The sequence below is a fragment of the Oreochromis aureus genome, linkage group 13 (assembly GCF_013358895.1).
Source record: "Oreochromis aureus strain Israel breed Guangdong linkage group 13, ZZ_aureus, whole genome shotgun sequence".
NCBI lineage: Eukaryota > Metazoa > Chordata > Actinopteri > Cichliformes > Cichlidae > Oreochromis > Oreochromis aureus.
In genome coordinates this window covers 24,592,474-24,618,636 of record NC_052954.1, presented here as the reverse complement: position 1 = coordinate 24,618,636, position 26,163 = coordinate 24,592,474, and the positions used below count along the sequence as shown (strand labels likewise).

At 38.4% G+C, this 26,163-nt stretch overlaps 2 protein-coding genes across 2 annotated transcripts; both read left to right on the top strand.

Moving 5' to 3' along the window:
• The first annotated feature begins 4,001 nt into the window (after positions 1 to 4,001).
• On the top strand, positions 4,002 to 9,822 carry LOC116325721 (transmembrane protein 26-like). Its single transcript, XM_031746697.2, has 6 exons — positions 4,002 to 4,329; positions 4,780 to 4,876; positions 5,017 to 5,106; positions 6,516 to 6,712; positions 6,835 to 6,914; positions 8,186 to 9,822. Exons 1-6 carry the CDS (start codon positions 4,139 to 4,141, stop codon positions 8,686 to 8,688), a joined length of 1,158 nt encoding a protein of 385 aa, XP_031602557.1. The 5' UTR covers positions 4,002 to 4,138; the 3' UTR covers positions 8,689 to 9,822.
• Positions 9,823 to 16,880: 7,058 nt separating this feature from the next.
• LOC116325720 (transmembrane protein 26) lies at positions 16,881 to 25,792 on the top strand. The gene is made up of 6 exons (XM_031746695.2): positions 16,881 to 17,290; positions 18,001 to 18,097; positions 18,357 to 18,440; positions 22,029 to 22,237; positions 22,389 to 22,468; positions 24,086 to 25,792. Exons 1-6 carry the CDS (start codon positions 17,100 to 17,102, stop codon positions 24,376 to 24,378), a joined length of 954 nt encoding a protein of 317 aa, XP_031602555.1. The 5' UTR covers positions 16,881 to 17,099; the 3' UTR covers positions 24,379 to 25,792.
• The last annotated feature ends 371 nt before the right edge of the window (positions 25,793 to 26,163 follow it).

The window sequence follows — 26,163 nt, the reverse complement described above, 5'->3', positions numbered from 1 at the left end:
AGGGTGTCTAGTGATAATGGCCGAAACACCTGATGAATCCAAGGTCCACTTCTGATGATGTGTCCCAAATTTAAAATGATAATCTAGATCGATCTCTAATCCCTAAACTTAACCAAGGAAGGTAAATGGCAGATTTGCCTGGGTAAAAGACCGAAAGTTGATGCACACAACGATGTGTGCTGCACACTGAGTGTCACGGACCCAGCTCTGGAGGACTCGGGGTCCGTGAGCAGTGTGGACTGTTGTTGTTGTTGTTATTATTATTATTATTGTTATTGTTGTTGTTGTTGTTGTTATTTGGTGTATGTGTGTGCACTGTTCCGCCGTCTGGGGTTTTGTTCCATGTGTCGATGTATAGGGAGGTGTGTGTGTGTGTGTGGTTGTGGCTGTAGCCAGGAGGCCGGGCTACAGGCACCGTCAGGCCTGTGGATGACGGGCCACGCCCAAGGAGGATGCCACACACCTGCAGCGGATCAGCGTCGGCGGAGGGAGCTATAACGGCGTGGTGAAGCCTCCACCGGCGCGGGATCATTGCATGAGATTCCACATTAGTCTTCAGCTTAGTAAAGTTAGTGTGTATGCTCGCAGTTGTAAAGTGTCCTGATGGCTGATTCTGTTGTTTCCCCAGGAGAAGTGTGGAGCGCCAGACAGCAGCCAGCATGAGGAGTGCTGACACACGGGAGCGGAGAGCACAAAGACACGGAATTTTCAGGGAAAGACACAACACGGGAGTGAAGGGAGAGCACGGGGATTTATTGTCTGTTTTCGCACTGTAAATAAACGCACTGTTTGCATCGCAGAGTCCTGCGTTTGGGTCCTCCTTCCCCACACACCCACGGTCTGCCACACAGACCGTGAGACTGAGAGAGGTATCATTTCAGAAACACCAGGAAGACTGAAGGTCATTGCAGGGATAAAGCAGGACTCATGATCTTCACCAGCAGCTCTTTTTTTGAACATAAAGATATTATATTCAGTCCTGTAGAAAGTTAAATATTTAAATATATATTATGCTCTCTCGTTACTCTGGTATGAATGATTCCGAATTACTTTATGATAAATAACACACTATTGGCAAAAAACGGTGAAAGAATTCCGGATCAGAAGTTTTTAGTTCAACATACAAGTGACGACCTTTGACCTTCATCAGGTTTTATTCAATTGTGTCAGAGAAAACATCACATCCTCTTCATGCAGCTGACTACATTCAGTGTTTAAAACAGGAGTTGAGCAGGTCTGAGATTAGCACCTTTCTGAAACACCAAACTGAGGTCCTGTTAATGCTGGTATATAGTGACACAGTTACATGGGTGATCAATCCTTTTGACTATATGTCTTTAACTTTATCTACAAACAGCTGCAGCTTTTACTGACAGCACATGTGGTACTTTAACCTTTGTACTGTTTTCATCAGTTAATTATGGAGTTACTACAAAGAGTGAAGCTATAGGATGATCTGTCTGCTGTCACTGGCTGGTGCTGAGGTCTGAATCTGAGGGCAGCTCCTGTAATCACAAGGAGAACAGAATCATCACAAACTGAAATATAAAGTTTCTCTCTCAAATCTGAAATAAAAAATTTCCAATATAATGTTTACCTTTGAGTTGTTGATGCTTTGTAAATGGAGGTATGCAAAGATGAGATGATGGAGCAGGTTTCATTCCTGGTTCAGTCTGCTGCTGCATCCTGGTCACCAACCTACAGAGGTATTATCAGCAGTGTGTGAGCTGCTGCTTGGGTATTGAACAAGAAATATTAAGGCTTCAGATTATTTCTCTTAAAGGATGTAAGCTGTACAGAGTACTGCACATGTGACTTTGTGAACATACCTCATTAGCAATAATTCAGACAGTTTTTTAACATGACTGTTTGCAACAAACTCAGTACAAAAATATATACAGAGTCAGTGCTAAAAAATTCATCAGTGGAAAAATTAAACATATATTTGAACTTAAGCTGCCAAGCGGAAGTAGTTGGTTTCAGTACATAAATATCGGGCTTTGCTATTTAATTTGTAGTTACTGATTAATGAGGGGTTACTGAAGTGCCAGGTTTGTTACTGTCCTTACAGATGTGGCAAGAGACAGACAACATGCTGCTGTTTGCACATATTTAATAATCAGCTCTGCACAGGAGCTGAAGCAGAGTCCAGCCTGTTGCTCTTACAGTAATATACTCATAATAAAAGTACAGTAATAGTAGTTAATTAGTGACTGAGCAGCCCGGTGCTTTTCTCTTGATTTCTGTGTACATAAGTGATTTATATCACTGCCAGTACATACAAACACAAATTCAAACTTTATCCTCGGAGCACAGATGTTTTAAACTGATCTACTTCTATATTTCCGATGCATGAAATCCATCTTAAAACCATATTTATTTTGTCTGTATTGGTTCATTTTGTACAGCAAATCTAACCTGGAAACAATCTACTGTCTGCCCTCTGTGGACATCAGTGCATTACCACTTTGATGAAACTGAACAAGGTTTAGAGGCATAAATTTGTGACGATAGTCAGTATTGTGGCTCTGCCTGTTATTATTTCAAAACAGTTTGTTACTTGCACACGCCAGGCGGAGCCATTTTCATTCTTCGTTAAGATTTGTTTGGGTTTTTTTTTTTTTTTTTTAACTAAAAAAAGATCTGCGTTGTTTCATTATATGATGCGTCTGAGATATATATTTTACAGGGATTACAGGCAGAGAAAGGGGAGTAGGGGTGTGCTGCAGGATGAAGATGAATAACAGTGCACAAAATAGATGTGATATACATGACAGTTCTTCTCTCGTTGCACTGCAAGGGTGATGAGAATCTATGAACAAATAAAAATAAAATGCAAACTAAATTTTTGGTGTTGTTTTTTAAACATTTTAAGTTTTTAGCTTTAACTTTTTTTTATTTTTATTTTGAAATTAGTTTCATTTTGCAGCAGTACCACAAGTTACATCATGAGCTTCACATAAAACATTACTCAGCAGCATTAACAGCCACTTAAAAAAAATCATCCTATGCTTCGCTTCCTTGGAAGCCAGAAACCTGGACCAGAATTATGACTCACAAATACACCAGCGGTTTATTAAGAAACTCAAACCACAGTTCTTTTTCTCGTCTTCTACTGTTATTTCCCCTGCATGGACCCATGCTTTTTCATGTTGTGCCTGAGCTTCTCTTTTATTTACTAAACCTTTGTATATATTTAGCATTTAAGCAATATGAAATGCATTTTTTATGGTTATAAAACGCATTACATTTACTGTATATGGACACGGATGAACTCACTGGACACTTCATTCTCTACACCTTACTAGTACCAGATTGACGCCTTTTGCCTTCAGAAACTGCCTCAATTCTTTGTGGCAGAAGTTCAACAGAGTGCTGGAAACATCCCTCAGAGGTTTTGGTGACTTTGTCATGATCAAGAAACCGACTTGAGATGATTTTAGCTTTGTGACACGGTGAGCTATTCTTCTGCATACCATATCTAAGAAAAAAGAAGAAAGCTACAATCCAAAATAAAACAGGAAAAAAACCAAAGGAAACTGATACCGACAGAAAAGGAAACACAAATGGACCGTGGCATAAACACAAAGATGGCCACACTCGAATAAAACGACTGCTACAGATAACAAGAAGAAGAAGAAGAATTATATAATAATAACACTTTATCTAAACCAAATATAAACTTGTTGTCTTCTTTAAAAAAAAGAATAGAAATCAGAGAGAAAGAAAAAGAAAGCCCTATGACCTTTTACATTATGTGGCCTATTTGTTGTATCTAGGTTGGCGAAGTAGTCTAATTTATAGTTCCGGGAGTTAAGATAGCACCTGCTTGTCAAAAAAGTAAAATTAAAAAAAAAAAAAATGAAATATGATGCCGCCCTCTCCTGTACACTTAAAGAATTTGTGACTAAGCCATTCATACCGTTCATTAAATCACAGAACCCCCCCCCAAAACAAATCGTTTCTGTTTACCCGATGTTCAGCCCATCTAATCTCCTGTGAGGAACAAGGCGGGGCTTTAAACATGGGAACTTTATTTGAAAACGCATTTCCAAAGGTTTTGTCTCACTTACGGTAAAAGCCACAGTGAACACTGGAAATTGAGGTGATCACTTGTGAACTGCGTTAAGCCACCGACATGGCGCTGACTAAATTAATGAGTGCGATCATCACCAGAGCGCTGTTTATTTTAGTTGCTGTCATCGGAGTGTTGAGGGTGGCATCGGTTAAGAACGATAACAATTACTTGTTTCTGGCTTTTCTTTTGTTGCCGCTTGTTGTTGAAATGATAATAACACTGAAGATGCGAAAAGGACAGGATTATAAATGGTAAGATGCGGAGCATGCATGTAAGTGATGGTAAAAAAGTGCTGTAATATTGTAATTATATTATCCTTAAGTATGCATTAGGCTACTTAATGCCTTAAGCTACTCATAATACTTTCAAACTCATCTCCGCTCTATCGTTTGCACTTTCCCCCTCTAATAGACAGTATAACAGTATAATGCATGATTAAATTATGCATTTTCATCTTTTCCTAGTCTTTATCTCGACCCGGGCATCTTATATGCATATTTAAGTAGTTTGTACCTTTGCTGCTACTATATTGATAAGCTGGGAAGCTAAAAGTTAAACTGGTTAAATGGTGGCACTGATACCCCTTGACTTTTATTACTTCAAGTTAATCTCTTCAGTCTTCCTGCATGCTTGAAGTAAACATGCTTATCACTTTTCTTTTCTTTTTTAAACATTTTTGAATGCCTTTGGTTGTCTTGTAGGTTTTCCCCTCCTATCTTTCTGTTCCTCATTACTATTATTCCCTCCATCTGGATTCTGGAGATACAACACCAGCAAGACAAAGCCAGCGATCTAGAGGTACCCCATGTACATTTATTGACCGATTCTATCAAATGTCACATCTGCTATTAATGTTAAAGTTTATAAGATTTAATTACAATAAAATAATAAATACCCCGTGAAATTCACTCACAAAAGCTTCTTTAAACTGTTTTCAGTGCAATAAACTAGATTCTATGGAAACTTTGCAAAGACTGCTGAATCGAAGCACCGAGCAGGGAAACACCACCAACCAGAATTTACTTAAGGTAAGAGTGACTGAATGGTTAAGTTATGGCTCTGTGACAGAAATAAAGAGAGAAAAAAGAAAGAAACTGCTAATGAATGAAACGAGAAAGATCACTGTGCTATGTGCAGTGCTGTAGAAACAAGAATGAGCTCAAATGGGACATGCAATGAGCAAATACAGACTTGCCAGGAATTTATTTTGTTATGCATGTCTTCTAATCACAGAGAACCAGTTTTTCCACTCTTTCTACCAATTTTTTGAGTGAAACTCTCTGTACTCAGCCAGGAAGCGGACACATAACCTACTACAGAAATAACATCCAGTGGCATTGTTCCTCTTCTGGTCTTTCCCTAAGAAGGCTGAAATACCACTGTAAAGGTTGTTATTTCTTTATGCTGACACACTTAACAGCTTGTTGACTGTTTCATAGTTACTTCTCTTTAAGAAAGCCAGAAAGAGCAGCAGAAAAGGTTTAAGCAACTCAAGTAAAATAAAATGATTAATGATGATTTCATTATTTAGTTCTTGGAAACTGTTTAAGCAGCAGTGTGGACAGAACACATAGTGAAACTATTTGCTATTTATGCTCTGATTAACTTAGTCTCTTTTATTCATTTTTCATTCATGTATTAAGATTGACTGGAAATTAATAAAATAATCCAACCAATCCACTCCACCTGTAGGAACAATGCATTTTTGTCGCACTTAAAAAACCCAAAAACTAATTCATTTGAGCTACCTATCCAAAATGCGCCATCCAAATTCCAGTGCCTTTTCACTTAGTACTCTTAATAAGAAAAGTAGAAAACAGTACAGCATAAAGTGGATAGTAAAGAGACTTGGTAAACGAAAGCTTTTAACAGTCTCTCTTACTGCCATCATTTCAAATATCATCAGATTGATGACAAAGATGCATCATTAAGAGCTAGATAATTCACAAAGTGCCCACTAATTGGAGAAATAGGAATCATTTTTAGAAAATAAGAGCCTGGGTCTCAATATTGACGAAGAGTTTTAAAAATGTTTAGCGCAGGTTCCAAGAAAATAGTGCAGACATTTAAACTTTTTTTTTTTTTTACTTATTTTATAAGTTTCTCCACTATTCTGTTATTTATTTTGAAAATAATAATTTAAAAAATTGTACAAAGGAACTCAGGTTCTCTTATTTACAGCAGGGTCTTATGACATATTACCTGTACTGTGACTCAGGTTACTTATACTCAAATGCTTCTGTAGAACTGCTTTTAATTGTATGTGTGGGAAACTATCATAAACTATCATGTGGCTCACTGTTGTTTACTGAAAGGACAGAGATGAGGTTAAATCCAAAATGGCTTTTTGAGTGAAGTGATTCAACCTTCTCAGAAAACCAAGTTTTCAACATTAAACATCTTGCCATCTTTTTTCCTTTTCTTAAATATTGAGCAGAGGTTGTCCACTGTCTGCGCGAATGACTGGATCCTGGCTCTTCACCAGATCGTGCTCATCCTCCTCATTGTGGGGAAGTGGCTCCTGCCTTTGGGAGGCGGGGTCACAAAAGATGAGTTGTCTCAGCTTCTTCTAACTTTTGTTGGCACAGCAGCGGACATCCTGGAATTTACTAGTGAGACGCTGTCCGATGTAAAGTAAGGGGCTAATTGTGTTGCTTGTACGTTAAGAATGTGCTTCTTCTATCGATACATAAGTCTGCATTTAATGTATGCAAACATATATATAGTTCCTGATATTGGTGTCACTTTTCTTACAGAGAAAAAAATCCTGCCATGGTTTACGTCATCTTAGCTGTATGGACCTGGAGTATGTTGCAGTTTCCACTACATCTAGCAGGTCAGCTACCTTAAAATACCTGGTGTTTATTAAGGAGCTACAGCAGTGTAAGGAAGTTCCTTTCCTGTTCCCCGGTCATGAAAAAGACAAACAGTCTTAACAGTGTGTTTAGAGATTGGCTAAAAATCCAAGCCAGTCCAGGAAGTAAACAGTTAAGTACATAAGTGCAGCAAGTAAGTTGAAATTACAGCCTCCGGTGCTTTTAAATGACTAACTCAAACATTTTTACTTCCCGAGACTTAAATTAAAGGAATTAGGTAGCAGGTTATAAGTTTTCAGCTGCTTTGGTGTGGTTCCTCCTAGTGCACAACACAGCTCATGCCCCATGTGGCGAGAGTATGCAGGGAGCTGCTGTAGGATCAAGGATTGATATCACTGACTTGTACCCACTCTCACATAAACTATATCCAATACAACATCTCTGGGACTTAATTTTTTTTGCCCATCTGATGCAACCAAGTTGCACTTCAGACTGTCCAGGAGGTCGGTAATGCTGTGGTCTCATTAGAGCATTTCCCAATGTTGTCAGGCATCCACAGAAGCACGTCGGGGGCCATACAAACTATTCCCTCGCATTTTTAGTTGCTGCAATATAATTTCAGCAAAATAGACAAGCCTCCAACAACATTTTTTCACTTTGATTTCTGGGGTGTCTTTGAATTCAGCCCTCTGTAGGTTTCCATTTCCATTAAACGATGTGGCATCCTTTCATTCCCATCACATTACACAGTAGATATCAGTGTAGATATCAGCATGATTGTTTTCTCATTTTGATCTGATGTGTTTTTAAAGTGTTACAGGAAATTTTTGTGATCTCGAGTCTTTATTTACTATTTTTTAATAGGTAAATGGTTATTCTAATGATAAGTTTCTAACTTTAGGGATATCTTATGCTCTGGTTTGTTATTAATTATTATTATTAGCTCCCCAGGTTTCTGCTCACAGGGAACCTTCTTCCTGGTCATAGCTAAAATACTCTTGACCTGGGTGGCTAAAAAACTTGTTAGACTATTTCTGAATTAGTGTCACCTTTATCTAAGGTTTCCTCCTGTATCATCCTCACTAAAACTTCTCACCTTTTGTTATATTCAGGCCATATTTGTATTCTTGGACTCTACTAGAATAGCTTGGTAAATTTCACACTTAAAAAAAGCGAGAGAAGCTGTTCTAAAAAAACAAATGTGGCATCTGTCAAACTACATGCAGCTACCTGAAGGAAAGCTTTGTTTTTACTGTCAATCATTTGTTTTTCCTCTTCTTATTCAACATAGTGGTGAACACCAAATCTGATGAAGAGAATGGCAGAGAAGATCAAGTCGTCCGGGAAACCTTCTTTATTAAACATAGTACTGATATTTGGAGTGTTATAGAGACCCTCTTTATCCAGGATGGGCCTTTTCTGTTGGTCAGGCTGACAGTCATTATCCACTTCAGAGTCTTCCACCAGATGCTTGGTTTCTTTGCCATCAAGAACGGCCTAGTGATCACACTGAGCTTGTACAGGTTGGCCATTATATTGCTGGACTACAGACATTCTATGGGCAACAATGCAGAGGCAGTGCCGATGCATGAGTCAGATGACAGACGTTCCAGCCACAGCAGCACTGAGGCAATAGCGATCCATGAGTTAGATGAGCTATGCGACAGACCTTCCAGCCACAACAGTGCAGAAGCAGTGTCGACCCATGAGTTGGATGACAGACGTTCCAGCCACAACAGTGCAGAGGCAGTGCTGACCGATGAGTTAGCTCTGGTAGATAAAGAGGAATCTTAGAGTGAGATGTATTACACTAAACATTTAAAACCTTTTAAATTCAAATGGCAAAAACTATCACTGCAGCAGGAAAAGCAGGAAATTATTACTCTCTGTTCGAGATTTACCGTGTTAAATCTATTAGTATTAGTGAATAATTACACAGACCACATGTGATGAGCATCCAAGTCATTTCAAACTAAACGATTTACCTCAGTAACATTTCGGTCTATATTTATATGAATATTACTGCGCCTGTTGACACTACACAATGCTTTGACGTAGCTACAAAGTCGGAGTGACTAAAGTCAGACTGTCAGATAAGAAGTTAGTCAACTTCTAACAGTGTGATAACTGATGTCTGACTGACAGGAATTGAGGGCAACAAACGAGGATGAAAGTGAGATGATGAGATATTTTTGCATGTTGTGTGAGATCGAGAGGAAGATAATAACAGACAGAAATGTTCCTGTTTTAACCCAAACAGGAAATCAAAAGTCATGCAAAATCCCCTCTAGTGGTAGTCGGTAGGTGCTTTGTTCATTTAAGATGACTGCTCTTTACAAAATAAGGAATATGCTGTTTACAAATCAAAAAGTAATGTTACCTCAGTAGTTACATTAAATGAATGTGACATCTGTGGCTAAAACAGGTGGATCATTGTCCATTTGTACATTTTTTCAAACTAAAGATAAAATTGCACTCAGGTGATGAGCTGTGTATGAGTTGCTTTTAAAGCCTTTAAAACCGTTTTTATGGCTTTAAAATGACACAAAGTTTTTATACCTGATTTATGTGAGGATCTTCATTTAGCTGGTAAAGGAACAAAAATATATGTCATGTTTGTTGTAAATGACCATAACTCATGATATCCTGTCAAAGCTGCTCTGTCCTGAATACATTTCAGTAAATGTGGCTCATTTCACTTTTTTGCTATTTCATTTATCACAAAACCAAAAACAGTGCGTTCAAAATGATTGTTTTTTAGTTTTTCTGGGTGATTTGTATCATTGCCAGTACATACAAACACAAATTCAAACTTTATGAGCACAAATGTTTTGCATCTACTTCTGATGCATAAAATTCATCTCAAAACCATATTTATTTTATCTACATTTCTTCATTTTGTACAATAAATCTAACCTGCAAACTGTCTACTGTCTCCCCTCTGTGGACCTCAGTGTATTACCACTTTGATGATGCCATCTGTGACAGTTTTTTGTTTGAGCTGTTGCATCAGAATCAGTCTTATCTGAGTTTAGAACATTTCAGCTCCCTATGAAATCACTGTGGCTACTGTCAAACTGTCATAAGAGTTGATTTTTGTATTCACCGTCTATATGCCAGCCAGTTTTCAGAGATGTCAGGAAATTTAAAATAGACCTTCGTACCTGCATCATGGCCCCACAGTTTGACAGGTGTGTTGAATGTCTTCTGACTGTATTGAAAGTGCGTTTGCACCACAACCATAAAACAAGAGTAAAACAGTTTCTCGGCTAACTCCAGCTCCAGCAAATAGTCTTTTCCTTTTCATCTCTATGATGATTAAAGTGGATGAAACTGAACAATGTTTGGAAGCATAAATCTGTAATGGCAGTCACAGATTTGGGTTTGTGTGCTATTAGGATAAATACTCAGGTGTTCAAAAGGCTCAAACAATGTGTGAAATCCTTCTGAACAGTTTGTCACAGCAGACTGAGCCATTTTCACCCTTCATTAATATTTGGAAATGCTCTAAGGCAAATGAGGAAGAACAGCTGTCCAAAATATGGTCAAATTGTAAACAAGCATTGTTTCATTATATAAATAATCTTAGATATTTATTTTACAGGGACTGCAGTCTGCCCACTGCAGAGGAAGGGGAGTAGAGGTGTGCTGCAGTATGAAGATGCATACAAGTGCAGCAATATATATGCCAGTTCTTCCTTTGTTACACTGCAAGGAAGAACATTTAATTGTTAGTGTGATGAGAATCTGTGACCAAATGAAATTACATATACTGTATTACCAAAAAAAAAAAAAAAAAAAAGGTAGGACAGCACTGATACACACTTCTAGTGTTCACCGTCATTCTTTTAAACTTTATTTTGATGGCAATTATTTAGCACCATTCATTGACAAAGACTTAATATTGGCACGTGCTGCATGTATGATCTGTTGTGGAAAACATATGTTAAGAGCTGATAACTTCAAACAAGGTTATGAGAAATGTGCCAAAGCCAATGAGACTAAAACAACTTTGTGAACTTCAAACACTCCCCAGTTCTCTGAAACTCTGATGGAGAGATGGAGCCTAGCAGTGCCGGTCAAATAGTGACATGATTGATTGACAGGATTTTCACAGAAATCAAACCACTGAGTGGATTTCAGTGTTTCCTGACTCACTACAGTAAGAAGAAATGAATTATTTGTATATAGAAACAAACCCCAAAAAGTTGATGTTGTTCATCTGGACATCAGTGTTTTCAGTGGGAGTGACGAAATGTTTATTTAAATTATTATTTAATAATAATGAAATATAATATAATCATTAAATAATAATTCTGAATAATTCCACTTGAAGTTAAAACGCAAACAAATTGAAAACCCATTAAGTTTTCTTGGCATTTAAGGTGAGCTTGGCTTCCCTCTTGTGGCATTTTAGATGTATTACATCAGCTTGCTCCTCTTCTGCCTTACAGCATTTTTCTCTTACTGCCTCTTTAATCGTAACAGAAAAAGTGAATTAAACAAAATCATTTCTGGGGATCAGGACTCCAGTTAAACTGACCTAGTAAGGATTTGCAGGCTTCTTATTTTGCATGTAAAATTATTAGTCCGTGTAAAATTATGTTCATGGATCACACCATAAACTTTTGTAAACATTTCAAGACTAATTTTACACCACTGAAATATGAGAGAGCACTAGCTTAGGAGGAATGACAACTGGTAGTGCAACAGCGCTTATAGAGCTATCAGTTGACGCCTCACAGAACACATAACAGGCTGTTCAAAGATAGCAGCACTGGAGTGGACAGCAGTACTCAGGTGGAATGAGCTTTAGTGTTCACAAGGATTAACTCTTCTTTTATTATCTTCAGCCTAAGGAAACGTTGTTCAAAGAAAGGTGGTTTAATGTAGGTAGAGTATAATAATCCCTAGCAGGCTGTCTCCAAGGTTTACTTTACTTCTTTAGACTTTACTGTCTAGCACAGGGGTGGGCAATCTCAGTCCACGAGGGCCGGTGTCCCTGCAGGTTTTAGATCTCACCTTGGGTCAACGCACCTGAATCACATGATTAGTTCGTTACCAGGTCTCTGGAGAACTTCAGGACATGTTGAGGAGCTAATTTAGCCATTTAAATCAGCTGTGTTGGTTTGAGGACACATCTAAAACCTGCAGGGACACCGGCCCTCGTGGACTGAGATTGCCCACCGCTGGTCTAGCACATGAGCACACCTGCAGAGAATCACATTATCACTGAGTCCTAAAAGTCACAACTTAAAAATAAGTAAATAAATATATAAAATATATAAGCGTGACCTCGCACATCTTCTGGGTTTCTAATTTTCTTCTGTTTGAGGTTTTAAAAAAATTCCACAAACACAAAACATCTGCTGCGGCATGTAACTGTCGAGTGAAACCTAAACAAATGTCAATTCTAGTCAGTTTCTAAGACCAGGTGAGTCATGTGTTGACCCTGTTGGTAAACTCAAAGCTCTGTGACTTTTAATATAAAGAGTGTAAGGATAAAAAAAAGATATGCTCTATAAGGACAAATTCACAGAAGCCAGAATATGTTCATCTCCTCTCTAAATATAGTATATATAGTCACTGTATGTGCAAGCAGTCCCAAGCCAGAAGTTAAGGCTTCATATTGCACTAAATGCTCAGTTTCAGAAACTTGTTAGCTTGGTACAGTGTCCATAATATGGTGATCTCAAAAACACAGCTCTGCCTGTTAACACAGTAGCCCCACCCACTTGCCGATCAAATGTTTTGTTTGTCAGGAGTGACCAATGAGAAGAAAGCTGGTGTAAAGATAGGTGGAAACTGATTAAAATGACAGTGGATGAACGAGGGGCTGCATCATGGTCCAGTATAAGATAAATACTTTTAGATTTTGACACTGGTCCATTCGCCATCTCTGGGTGTAGGTTTCCTTTTTCCTTTTGTTCATGGACGGCATAAGACTTTAGGCCCAAGCGTAGATTATAACGGGCTGAATGAGACTGCCATTAAAAACTACTCCCTAGTCCCCTTTGTTGAGATACTGCAAGGCGCTGATATCCTTACCAAACTGAGTCTGTGAAGTGCCCACTGTCTAGTTTGCATCAATGAAAAAGGTGAATGAAAAACAGCATTTTGGAGTCTTTCATTTCATCACACCTTTTGGACTCACTTTTTAATATTTAATAATGTCCTCCATGATTAGCCATGATCATTTTGTCTTTGTATAACTTAAAGTTACTAAAGACCCAGTTGATCACCAGAAAAATGTGAGGAAGTTTATGCAAAGAAATATCAGTTTCTTTTCTGGGCTACCTTCTTGCGAGTGGGCAGATGAAGACAGAGCTTGAAACAAATAAAAGCTGCAGAGCATTGGGTTGTTCCCAACTCGCCCACCTCCCTCTGTTAACAGCTCAGGAAAGCATGGGACCAGGCCAAGGGTGTGTTTCTTGAGACAGTTGAACGACATAAGAAGCTGGCAGATTGATGGGGGACACCTGTTTTCATTTAGATCAACATGTTTGGCTGTCATCAATGACATCTTGTTAAAGCCCCTATGTAATCGAAGAAATCATAACTCCATCAGCTGTCTGTCTAAAACTACGTAAATCTATGATAATTCATTCAGCATGTCATGTCTCCCAGCTGAAACCTGTCTCAGTCCTCTGTTCCCTACCTCCATGTTTTGCTTGGCTTCTAAGTGCTTACCCTTGCTCTTGCAACTGCTTCCAATAAACCCCTGGTGTGTCATCTTCCTCGTGGTTTTGTTGAAATTCTCCTGTGTGATTTTGAAACTAAAACTTCCGTTTAGATTCGGAATCAGATTATTTCCTCGTCTGTCTGCTCACCCACTAACAGCGCTGTTCCCTGGCTTGTAGTTCTCTAATAGACATCATTCTTTCTAGATTGTAGGATGTCATGACCAGTAATATTTCAAACACTGATCATTTTATTCTACATGACAGACAAGATTGTTCTTTGTGCCAAGATAGCAAACAATGTCTGTCTGCATGAGCCTTGTAGCAGTACTGATTGAAGCAACTGCATAGAGGGAATCACTGTTCTGTGATCAGTGACCAGAGCCCCTCGGCCATTTCTGTCATTATCATTTCAACAAAGCAAACAGCTGAATTTTGAATACCACGCTCACATAAAAATGCAGGGTCACACCAGGCCTGGGGTGCGATGTTGGATGGCCTTTCTGTCTCAGTCCACAGAAGACAGTTTGTTTCCATTCACTCGCTCACAAAAAAAAAAAAAAAAAGCTGCTGTAGTGAAGAGGCCTGCGGATTCAAACTCATTTAATTTAGTTTCAGTGATATGTAATTGCTCAGATTTGACTTAAGACTTAAGATGTGTGGAAAAAAGGAAGCTGCCTTATGATAAGGGTCATGATTAACAGAGACTAATGGGTTTTTAAGAAATAGAACACAGTTTATTTTTTCTCTTCCTCTTTCGTCTTCTGTGAAATTCTCACTGTGATTTCACATGATGCAAACTGAAGTATGATGACAGACAATTTGGAACAAAGACAGGAAAAGTCTGGCTGTTCTCCAGGGTCACAGACCTTTTTACCGTTTCCTCTGTACTAAGCTGATAGGCCAGATAAATATGAATAGAAAACAACCTAGCACACAGCCAAACAGGGCAAAGTGACATGTGTGTACCATGTTTAGATATCTTTGTGAGGACCAAAAATTGTAATGTTGCTTGTGGGGACCAACATTTCCTCTTGGGGACTAAATGTCCATCATTTTTGATGGTTAGGGTTAGGGTAAGTGGGTAGGGAAAGCATTATGTCAATTCGATGTCCTCACTAAGATATAAAAACAAGTGTGTGTGTGTGTGTGTGTGTGTGTGTGTGTGTGTGTGTGTGTGTGTGTGTGTGTGTGTGTGTGTGTGTGTGTGTGTGTGTGTATGTGTGTGTGTGTTAAACTGTACAGAAGATTTAGAATTTTCCTTAATAGATTTTAAATCTTAGCCTTCTACACGTATCAGGACCCACAAACTAAGAAATCAAATTATGATCACCTGATAAGTCCACTGAAAAATTGTGGCAAGTTCTCCATGATAAAAAAACAAAACAGAAAAACATTGTTGTTTAGCTCGACTTTTTTCTCCTTAATGTATTTTTTTAATGTATTAAAAATACATTCTTAACATTATTATTGCAAGGATCTCCCACTTTACCTTTATTGTCTCAAAACTTTCCATAAATTAAGAGTATAATTATATTTGTAGCTCTGAAAAATTATATTTACAGTCATGTGAAAAAGAAAGTTTGCAAAGGACTCTATGCAGTCCTTTGCAACACTGCAAACACCTGTCAGCTTCCACATGAATTAAAACCCAAGAGTTACATCTTAGACTCTACAGGCCTCAGTGAGCATATTGAATGTTAAAGATCTGGACAGGACAATTAGAAAAAGAGCAAATGTGTATGGCTTGTTGGAAGGATAGCCAGGAGAAAACCTCTTCTCTCTATAAAGGCAGCACAGTTTAAGTCTGCACAATTGCATCTGCATATATTGCATCAATTGCAACAATGTCCTTTGGATACAAAGGACAAAGTCAAGAAATTTGCCTCAATGCAAACACCCAAACACAGAATATCCACTAATACTTCATAGAAAATGTAAACCATGGTGATGAAGGGGTGATGATCCAAGCTTGCAGGCTTGCTTTTGCAGCCGCAGTATCCGGGCAGTCGACAATGAACTTCTCTGTATTTCAAACTATTATTGAGTCAAATGTGAGACCATCTGTTCGACAGCTTAAGCTTGGACGTCCCACACACAGCAGGAAATCTACAGCGAATGGCTCAAAAAGAAAAGAATTAAGGTGTTCTGATGACCCAGTCCAGACCTCAGCTTAACTGAAATGCTGTGGTGGGACCTTAAGAGAGCTATGCATAAATGAATAACCACAGACTTGTAAAAAAGAGTGGGTCAAAACTCCTCCACAATGATGTGAGAGACTGATAAAGTTGTAAAGAAGATCATTTCCAGTTATTGCTACAATCACATGGTTCTACAAGCTACCAAATCAGAGGGTGTACTTTGCTTCTCATGGGACTCCTGTGATCTTTTTTACATAACTATATGTGAACATGAAAATACTTCAGTCCACCTTTACCTGCATTTTACACCCCAAGTTGAGTACTACTAGAAATGCAAGTTTTATAAAATTACAAACTAAGATTCATCCAAATATAATCCTATTAAAATGCAGTTACTGAAGTTACATTTACTCAAGTGCTCTACCTAAATACAAGGATAGGGTATTTGCCACTTAACAATCACCTCTTTATAAAAAATAGAATATTTACAGTAAGGAAGAGATCCAACTGTAGAACGTTCATACAAATTAGGTCCAATTTAGTAACATTTAGATGTGGGGCCAATGGTATCCCAGTAATTACAGGCAGATTTCATGGTGCTGTATATTGCAGTATGTGCACTCTGTAGCTCGGGACAACTTGGAGATGAATGAATGAAGATAAAAATATCTTCCTGTATATTTAAGATTGAGAGCAAATGTTTATACAATGCAAAAGTTGTGTAATTGTAAAGATATTATTACTGTATGTAGAGCAAACTTGCAAAATTCTGTAAATAAACTGTATCTGCATTTGGACATGGGTAATTTGTTCCTGTATATATACAGTGGACCTTTCATACATTAACTGAAGGGTATAAAACAGTTAATAAATATAAAAGAGTTGATAAAATAGTTTTCAACCAGTAAATGTCATATTTGCCTGTTTGTTGTTCTGCTTCAGCTTTGGGACTTAATTTATAGTTTCCAGGAATTAAAACAGCTCAGGAAGTCCTTGTCGTGGTCTTCCCTTTAAAGAAAGGCATGCTGTGATGCTGCCTCCCCCATACCCTTAAAGAATTTATAATCAGTCCAAGATGTCATGAATTAATCACGAAAAAACAGAAAGACCTTCTTGCGTCAGCTTGCATTGTATTTAACTGGAGCCACATTTATTCCGACTTACCCTTCTAGTGGCGTACCTGATCCGCAGTCAGGGTCAGGAAAAAACTGGACCTTGACTCTGTAAGGCGGAGCTTAAACTTTGGCGACTGTGGCGAAAAACAGTTTTCAGCACGATTTTTCCCCCACTTCACTGCTGGAGTCACAGTTTCTTTCGTATCCGTGCAGTTAGGAATAACGGGAGAGCTGCGGCGCCCAGTGCCAAATTGCAGGCAACCGGCGACATGGGTCTGATTAAATTTATAAGTGCGATCATTACTAGAGCGCTTTTTATCCTGATTGCTCTCATCGGTGTGTGGAGAGTGACGCGGGTGAAGGAACATAACTTTTACTGGTTGCTAACTTTTCTCTTTTTTCCGCTTGTCCTGGAAATGATAATAACCCTGAGGAGGAGGAAAGGAAAGGATTACAAATGGTGAGATGTGGAGCATGCATGTAAGAGTTTGGAAAGGCTGTAATTATATTATCCTTGAGTATGCATTATGTTACTTAACGCCTGGAGTTTGCACAGCTGCTTTGCATGTACAGATGTACAGTATATGACTAAAACTAAGCGCTTGCCATTTCCCCAAAAACTTTATCCCTTCCCCCATCTCCCCCGAGCATCCTATATCCTGCCTGTCCCCCTGCTGTTATTGTTATTGTCCTGAGACATTAAGTTGGGGTGGTACCCCTTAACTCATATCGCAGATCGCAGTCTCCCCTGTCTTCCTGCATGCTTGAAATACATTGTGTTGTTCTATTTTTCTGGCGTGATATTGCATTTCATTCAACAACTTATTGAAGTGTTACATTGTGTTAGACTGTGCATTTAATGAAGCATCCACCAATCACTGAGGAGGTTAATGGATGCCTCAGAACATCTGTTGTTTAAAAATCATGTTGTGTGGTAGTATTTCGAGGAAGTAAACTAGAAGCAAAGTGATAATAAAATACTCAATGTTGTGGCAGTTACCAATGATTATTTCAAACGGGCAAATCTCCAAAAGAACACAATGAAAAGCATCTGTTGTAATCTTATTTATCTTTAAAGGGTATCAGTTCTGTATATGGTATTTTTTTTTTTTTTTTTACTAATTATGAATAAATAAATAAAACGTCTGAATGATTCTGGTCATCTTGCAGGTTTTCCCCACCCATCTTTCTGTTTCTCATTAGCATCATTCCCTCCATGTGGCTCCTGGAGCTCCACCACCAGCAGAATAAGGACAGCGAACCTAAGGTACTCCATGCCAGAAAGATAAATTATGTAACTTGCTTAAAATAATCTCCTGTTTCTCAAACATGTGATTTAACAACAGATGTTGGTGAGCAGGAAGTTTGCAGGCTTCCAGCTCTGTAAAGCTACCGTTCATTATACATTCATTTACGGATTCCATCAGATATCCCATTTGCTTTTAGGTTTACACAGGCTTACCTACAAGAGAATAATAAGTAGCCTGTGAAATTCAGTCTGTAAAATCTTCTTTCATCTGTTTCAGTGTCAAAAGCTTGATTCTTTGGATCTGTACAACCTCATTCAAAACAAGACCTCCAGAAACCTCACGATCACGGATTCCCTGAAGGTAAGAGTGATGGAAAGAAAAAAAGAAGAAGAAGAAAACTGATTTTAGGCCATTTGGCACTCATAGTCATATATCATGTTCAATAGTGTTGTGAAACTAACAGAGAGTTTCCGAACGAACTGACTAAAGGCAGACAAAATTCTCAGGAAAGTTGCTTAGACAAGTCTCTTGGTGCTTACTTCCACTGGTTCTATCTATTTTCTATTGTTCCCTTTTCCAGTGCTCACAGCTGTATGCCTGTCATGTGAGCACTCAAAGCTGCCACATAATCATTCATGAGAAAGTCACTGCTCCCAGCCAGGAAACAGTCAAATGCCCACCATAAAAACCACAGCTTGGGCTTCAGGTTTTTGCTCATGAGGCTGAAGTTTTACCTCATACAGAGCTGTTTCTTGATGATAAGCTAACTGCCTGCTGGCTGTGTCTCTTTGATAAAGCCAAAAAGAAAAACACAAAAATGTTTAGCAAACCATATGATATAAAAAATATAAAAAATATCTGTCAAATTCGAGATTCAAGGTGATTTAACGGCCTAGTTCTTGGAAACTCTTTACACAGAAGTTTGGATTTAATGTAATACAGAAACTTTAAGTTCACAATTTATGTCCCAGCATAACTTCGTCACCAGACACACTGTCTGCATTGCATAAACTGAAATTTTTTCCCCAGTTTCTTTAAACAACTTAATTGTTGTTTAAATAATTATTATTATGTGCATATGTGCATATAAATTATTATTAATTATTTATATGCAAATACAGGGTTAGGAAAATATATATAAATATATATGTACAGCATATTCTCTTTCTATTAACTTCTATTAAATTCTATTAACTATATATCGAAATACCAGCATCCATATCCATGTCTTTTCTCAATTTAGTTGTGGACTGTGCTGCCAGGCTCTTCAAGGGCAAAGAATACGAGACGTGGCTATCAGGAACTTAAATCTGAATTTAATTATCTGATTGTGTAATACAGGATCCCTGAAGAGACTTAACTGGAAAGCTTCATACAGACAGACTGATTGCGATATGTTTAGAAAAATTTCAACATCAGAAGACTGGGAGCCTAATTTTGGCATTAGAGACTGAACAATATGGAAAGTAACCACTAACAGGAAAAACAGAAGTTCTTCTCAAACATAGAGGCCTGAATGGTTGCAGTCAGTGATTATCATTTTATTTGTTGTTTTGACAGTTTCGACTGTTTTGGGTGTCTGAGTTTTGTTTTTACCATTATAATGACATTTTGGTTCAAAGGAACTCAAATGCTTCTGTAGAAGAAGCATTTGAGAAGCATTAGAGAAGTTATGAATAGCTGACAGGCTTGTGATCAAAGAAAAAGGATGATCTTCAATTGTGTTTTAATATAAGAACGCTTTGAGTAATTCAACAGGAAAGGAACAGATGAGATTTGAGATGAATATCGGCAGCATACAGTACAAATCCTTCAGGAAGACAATAAGTTGAAGGATAAAGGATCCAACAATCAACCTCTCAGGAACCTCACTGTTCACAGGTCACAGTCAAATAAGTATAAGCAATAAGAGCATTTATAAGTCAATAACAAACACTCAGTCTATCAGTTGGCTGGGTCCATCACTATCAAAATGACTGTCAAGAGTAGCATTTCAGTAATTTCTAAGTGGGTGTGCTTTGCTTCAGATGATGTAAGAATAAACCTTTGATAATGGAAGCAATATTTAATTCAGGAGGTCATTAAAATAAGAGGATTGAAACTTCCTGTGCAGTCAAGCTGTTTTGAAAGCTTTTCACATTGATGTGTTTCTTACAAATGGAAATAAGTAATGGAGAGAGTGTGTTGAGAAGATGGGAGAAGTACTCTGAGGAGCTCGCAGATTGATTAAAAGAGATTGAGGGGAGGACAAATGGAGAACAGGCAGAGGGGAACTGTGAAGACGATGAAGCGGGGCAGCTAGCCGAGGTGACGTACCTGTGGAGGTATGAAGATGTCCAGGAGAGACAGGAGAGCGTGAGAGGATGCCTGAGTTTAAATACCTGTGGTTACCCATCCAAAGCAACAGACAGTGCACAAGAGTGGTGAAGAAGAGAGTGCAGGCAGAGTGTCAGAGTGATTTGTGACAGAAGAACAGCAGCAGGAGTGAAAGGCAAGGTTTGCAAGATGGTGGTGAGACATGCTATGATGTCTGGTTTGGACAGAAAGACAAGAGGCGGGACATTGAATATTTGCAGATTTTCATTAAGTACGTTGGGTTTGAAGACAAAGTTGAGAAGCTGAGGCGGTTTGTTCATGTGCAGAGGATGCTAAGGCAGGAGGAAAAGAGGAAGATTCATGCGATTCATGAGAAGTTTCATGCGTGTAGTGACGCACCCTGCTGACAGGGTGACATTTCATCATACAGATGAAATGAAGACTTAGTGGAAAAAATAACTCTGTTTTACGTAGTTAGCATACAAACACTACATTTCAGGACACCTGTCAAACAATGGGGCCACAATGTAGCTGCAAAGACTCTATTTTAAATTGCATGACTTTTAAAACTTGCAACAGTAGCCTGCATCTACATAACTATCAGAATAATCTTCAGTGGTCACATTGCTTTTACAACCACAGCAATTAAGAACACTGAATAAAACTGCAGTTGTAAAAAATTACAAATGAAACAGACTTGATTTTCTACACTGATTGGAAACACATGAGCCCCAATACTACAGTGACCAGTAACAGTAAGAGGAGTGATTTAAACCAAAATATATAAACAATTACTAGACCACAACCACTACACCCATTTCTCCCAGGAGATGAAAGAAAATGGCTCCAGTTAGTTCTAGCGTTTCACTTATGAAAACAATGTACAATGTTGTGTGGCATGATAAAATCACTGAAGGATAATTCTGGCAATGTTCTTCATTTTTCTTACTGTCAACAAATCCCATTGAAATATGAAAACATACAATGATATCATGTGAATGCTAAGTTTGGCTGTGTTGACAAAGTATAATGTAGCGTATTCCCCTGACGCTAAACTACCACTGTCATCCAAATCTAATATTAACACGTAAAAGATAATTTAGTCACGTCTTTGCACTAAGTCATGTATTAAAGTCTGTTTTAGTGTGGTTTGCAACTGTGTCAGTTACTCTTACACTCACTGAGCACTTTATTAGGAACACCAATTTAACTGAACCCAGGTCATGAGTTGTACGTTTTTCAGTTTTTACTGACAGTTGCAGAAAAGACAGTTCTACTGCTAGTTATTATCAAGGTCAGAGTGGGTGTTGGGTGAAACCCAATACTTATAACTTGGTCAGTCCATCAGAATTGTCTTTTGACCAATTTTCTTTGGTCAAAAAGGATAGGATTCTCACCCTGCCTCTATCCTCCTCTGTCATGAACTTTCTCTTCGAAGGTTCATGTTGACATCTGTTCTAATAGGGCTAATTTCTGCATCCTTACGGGTATACAAGTGAGTTTAAACCACAAATGCCAGGATGATGTGTTCAAGAAACTGATTGAGGTGATAAAATGATGCTGAAGTGACTTAGCCTTGTCAGACAACCATCCTTGTCTCCAAATATCTGTTAATGTCTTTTCTTTTTCCAGGATATTGACGATTTGTTCTCTGCTGTCTGTGCGAATGACTGGATCCTAGCTCTCCATCAGATCCTGCTCATCCTGCTCATTGTGGGGAAGTGGCTCCTGCCCTTGGGAGGCGGGGTCACAAGAGATGAGTTGTCTCAACTTCTTCTGATCTTTGTTGGCACAGCAGCGGACATCCTGGAATTTACTAGTGAGACACTATCAGATATCAAGTGGGTGACTAATCATGTTCCTTCTCCATGTGCGTTTATTTTAATTTCACACAGAGCCATGTACATGTGTTGATAATATATCAATGCAATAACTGAAATAAGCAGTGAAACTCTTTCTTCATCGTGTGTTTTTTTGTTTTGTTTTTTACAGAGATAACAATGATGTGCTGGTCTATGTCATCTTAGGTGTATGGACCTGGAGTATGTTGCAATTTCCACTCCATCTAGCAGGTCAGTGCGTGTTAGTGTATCAAAATGTAACTGTAGTGCTTATTAAGAGCCTACACCATAAAAACACTAATTCCCTAGTCGCAGGACATGAAAAAAGCAAACAGTCTAAACAGCATGTTTAGAATTTCGCCAAACATCCTATCAACTGCTGGGAGTAAACAGTGAAGTAGATAAGTTGTCCCTAGTGCCATCAAATTATTAACCGCCATTTTTTTTTTACTTCCCGAGCATCAAAAACAAAGGGCATTGCCACAGACATAGAAATGCTGCTTCCTTCAGTCCTATACTTGTAAAAGAAACTGCTACATAAGAGGTCAGAACTGGGAATTTGTGCAAATAATTAGGATTAAATGGACAAAGCTTCCAGTTCTCATTTTTCCTGAGAAGAGGAAGCTTATATCAGGCCAGACCAAACTGAAAGATTTGTTTTCTGAAACTGAAGACAGAAAAGAATGTACGCCGGTTTGCTGAAGGCCCGCTGTGTTCTTGAAATGGCCAAACCCTAACAATGATCTCAATTCTCCATAACCCTACCTCATAATTTATAAATAAGCCTAATGATGCAGTTATATGCATCTTTACCATCGCACTGCATTTAGAGCACTTAGTACTCTGTGTTTGTACCCACTCGTATGGGTGTGTCTTTTTTGTGAGAGTAGCCATGTTCACTTTGTTTGGATCTCTTTTAAACACACGAAGAATTGATCGAAAAATGCAACAAAAATGTTATTCTGGAGTTTCTGACATATCTTACAATCTTTAAGATAGGGTATATGTTCAAGCATTATAATACATTTTTGAAAGGTTGAGGTTCTTGAAAAGTGTTTGATGATGAAAGGTGTGAACCTCATCAACCCCTCTTCAAAGAAATTAGACAACAATTACTGAATGCATTAAAGATTAAAGGGGTTAAAAGCTTGACTTTCCAATTACACTAGCAAATGGTTTCCCCATGCCCCTATAACACAGGAAATCCACCAAAGACTGTTTATAGTTTGACTTGACTTATTCAAATATTTGGCTAGCTCTACATATTTGATCTGATAGATTTTTATACCAGATACCCCCAGGGAATTTGTGTGTCCTGCTGTCCTCAAATCAGGAACCTTTGGCTTTATATGTGACTATGTAAACCATTACACTCCAACAAACACATTAACTGGGTAACATCTAGGAGTCCTGTGCATATGTGAAGCAGAGTTTTCACTTCTATGCTAGATTAGACTTTTTTGAGGTTTAAACAGCTAAACTAAAACAATTGTTTTTAGCTATTTAAAGGCTAGAAATGATGCTTTAACTGTAGGTCTTAGTGATGCCTCCCCTCTTATCTACTGATCTACTTAAAGAAGTAAGCTGTTTTAACTATTTCTCCCTCCCTTTTATCCAACTTTCTTCTAATTGGCTAGAAAGTAAGGAAAATAAGGGGAAAAAAGCAAAATAGGTGTCCTTAATGTGTTACCATTCGAGCATTTCTTTAGAGAAGAAAGATTTACCTCTTGAAAAACAATAGTAGGGAAAGTTGCTCTAAATAGCGTCAGTCAGACTGCATCAGGCTACCTGAATGAAACCTTCATTTCACTCCCAATCTTTTGCTTTTTGTCTCCTTATCTGACATAGTGGTGAACTCCACACCTGGCAGAGAGGCTGATCAAGGTGCACAGGATTCCCTCTTGACTAAACACAGCACTGACATATGGAACATCATTCAGGCGCTGTTTATCCAGGACGGCCCTTTTCTGTGTGTCAGGCTCACTGTGATGGCCTGCTTCAAAGTCTTCCACCAGATGCTTGTCTTTTTTGCCATCAAGAACTTCCTAGTGGTTGCACTGAACTTGTACAGGTTTGTTGTTATATGCCAGGACTTCAGAACCTCCAGTGACGATAATGCCGAGGGCACCGTCGTCCCATGACTTTGATGAATAAACAACAAGTGTAAACAGGAGTCTGGGAGGATTTTATACCAAACTTTTTAAAGATTTTTAAGTTGAAAAGAAAACTACACCTGGAGCAGGAAAATAAAGAATTGAATGTTCTCTGCTTTCTTCCCACACTTCTACTGTGTGAAATACAGAATTCAGAAAACTCGGACATGCTGAGCAGCTAAGTTCAGAGTCCACATGTGACTTAACTGCTTAGCATCCAGTTCAGCCTATGAAAAGCTCTGTCAACTCATTCATGTAGTACTTATATCTGGCTATGAATACATGATCTAAATGTTAGTTTCAACTATGCACCGTATAAACAGGTGTGTTTGTTTGTTTGAATGAATGACTTACGTGACCAACAGCATACCAGGGACACAGCAAAACGAGGAAACAGAGCAGAACAGGAAAAAGGTGTGGAGGTCACAATAATAAATATCCCCACATAAGCAAATAGTGAAAATCTACAACACTAAGCCTGTCAGCACTCCACAATGCCTTAAGGTAGCTCTAGTGCCTCTGCTTGTCAGTGGAACATAAAATAACTGAAGTCCCAGACTTTTAGGTAAGATTTTTGTGCCTAATGGCTGAGAGGACATGAGGTCACCAAGAACATGAAGAGAAAAAAAGATGAGATGGCTCAGAGGCTAGGAGGTGTTAACAAAAAGCTGGACAGCATTTTTCCTGTCTTAACGCAGACAGGAAGTTCCAGCTGATTAAAATAATCTCTTATGCAGCAGCTGACTGTTAAAGAAAACAACTTTAGCAGTGTGAATAATTATTCCACAAGGTGTGGAATAATTATGTGATTAGAGGATCACCAGGGGGTCCTTTGTCCCTCTTTGGGGGGATACTCCCACTGGGTTTAAATCTGGGACTCTCGGCCATTTGACCTTAGAACTGAAGAAGCTTCTCGGATGAGAGGTGAAACGTCTTCAAGCAACTTAAAGAAGTCCAGACACTTTTCTTCGCAAACTCCTTTGACTATTCCACACCTTGATTGATGGTTAATTGTACCTCTTGGATGGTGATGCTTAAAAAGTCATTCAGCCTCCCCTCCCCCAAAAAACCTTCTTTTTTAACAAGTATGAGAAATGTAAAATAATCCCTGAAGTGGGTGAATTATCTTATCGTTCGTGCAATATTGTTAAAGAGACCAAACACACCGTTAAACTTTACTCAGGTAATGAGCTCTGTTTGCGTTGTATTTAAGACCTTTAAACTTCACCTCAGGCTTTAAGATGCCAGCAAGTTTTGTTTTCAAATTATTTGTATTGGTTTGGTGATGCTACTTTGACTGCATTATTTTCCCAAATTACTGCAAAAAAATTGCATCTTATCCTGTCAAGGTCTTATTTTTTCTGTAATTCTGTTGTTTTTTAATAAACATCATTAAATGATGTAGCTCTGCCTCCCGTTACTTTACTAAACAAGCATTTGCTTTAGAATGGCTGTTCTGTGAAACTGATCATTTACAGCAGAATTCATGGACTGACCTGTTTCACTTCACAGATATAAATTCAAACCTCCGAGCATGCATTTCATCTTACCTCTGATACAAAGTACAAATTATGAAGTTCAGCCGTCACTTGACTTCTGCACAGTCTCACCTTAAAGTAAAAGCTGAATCACTTTAACAAAAAAATTCTTAAAAACATATTTATTTTGTGTAAAGTTGATCATTTTTTACAGTAACTCGATTCTGCAGCCCGTCTCCCCTTTGTGGACAGTTAGTGTATTAACACTTTGATGCCATCTGTGGGCAGATTTTGA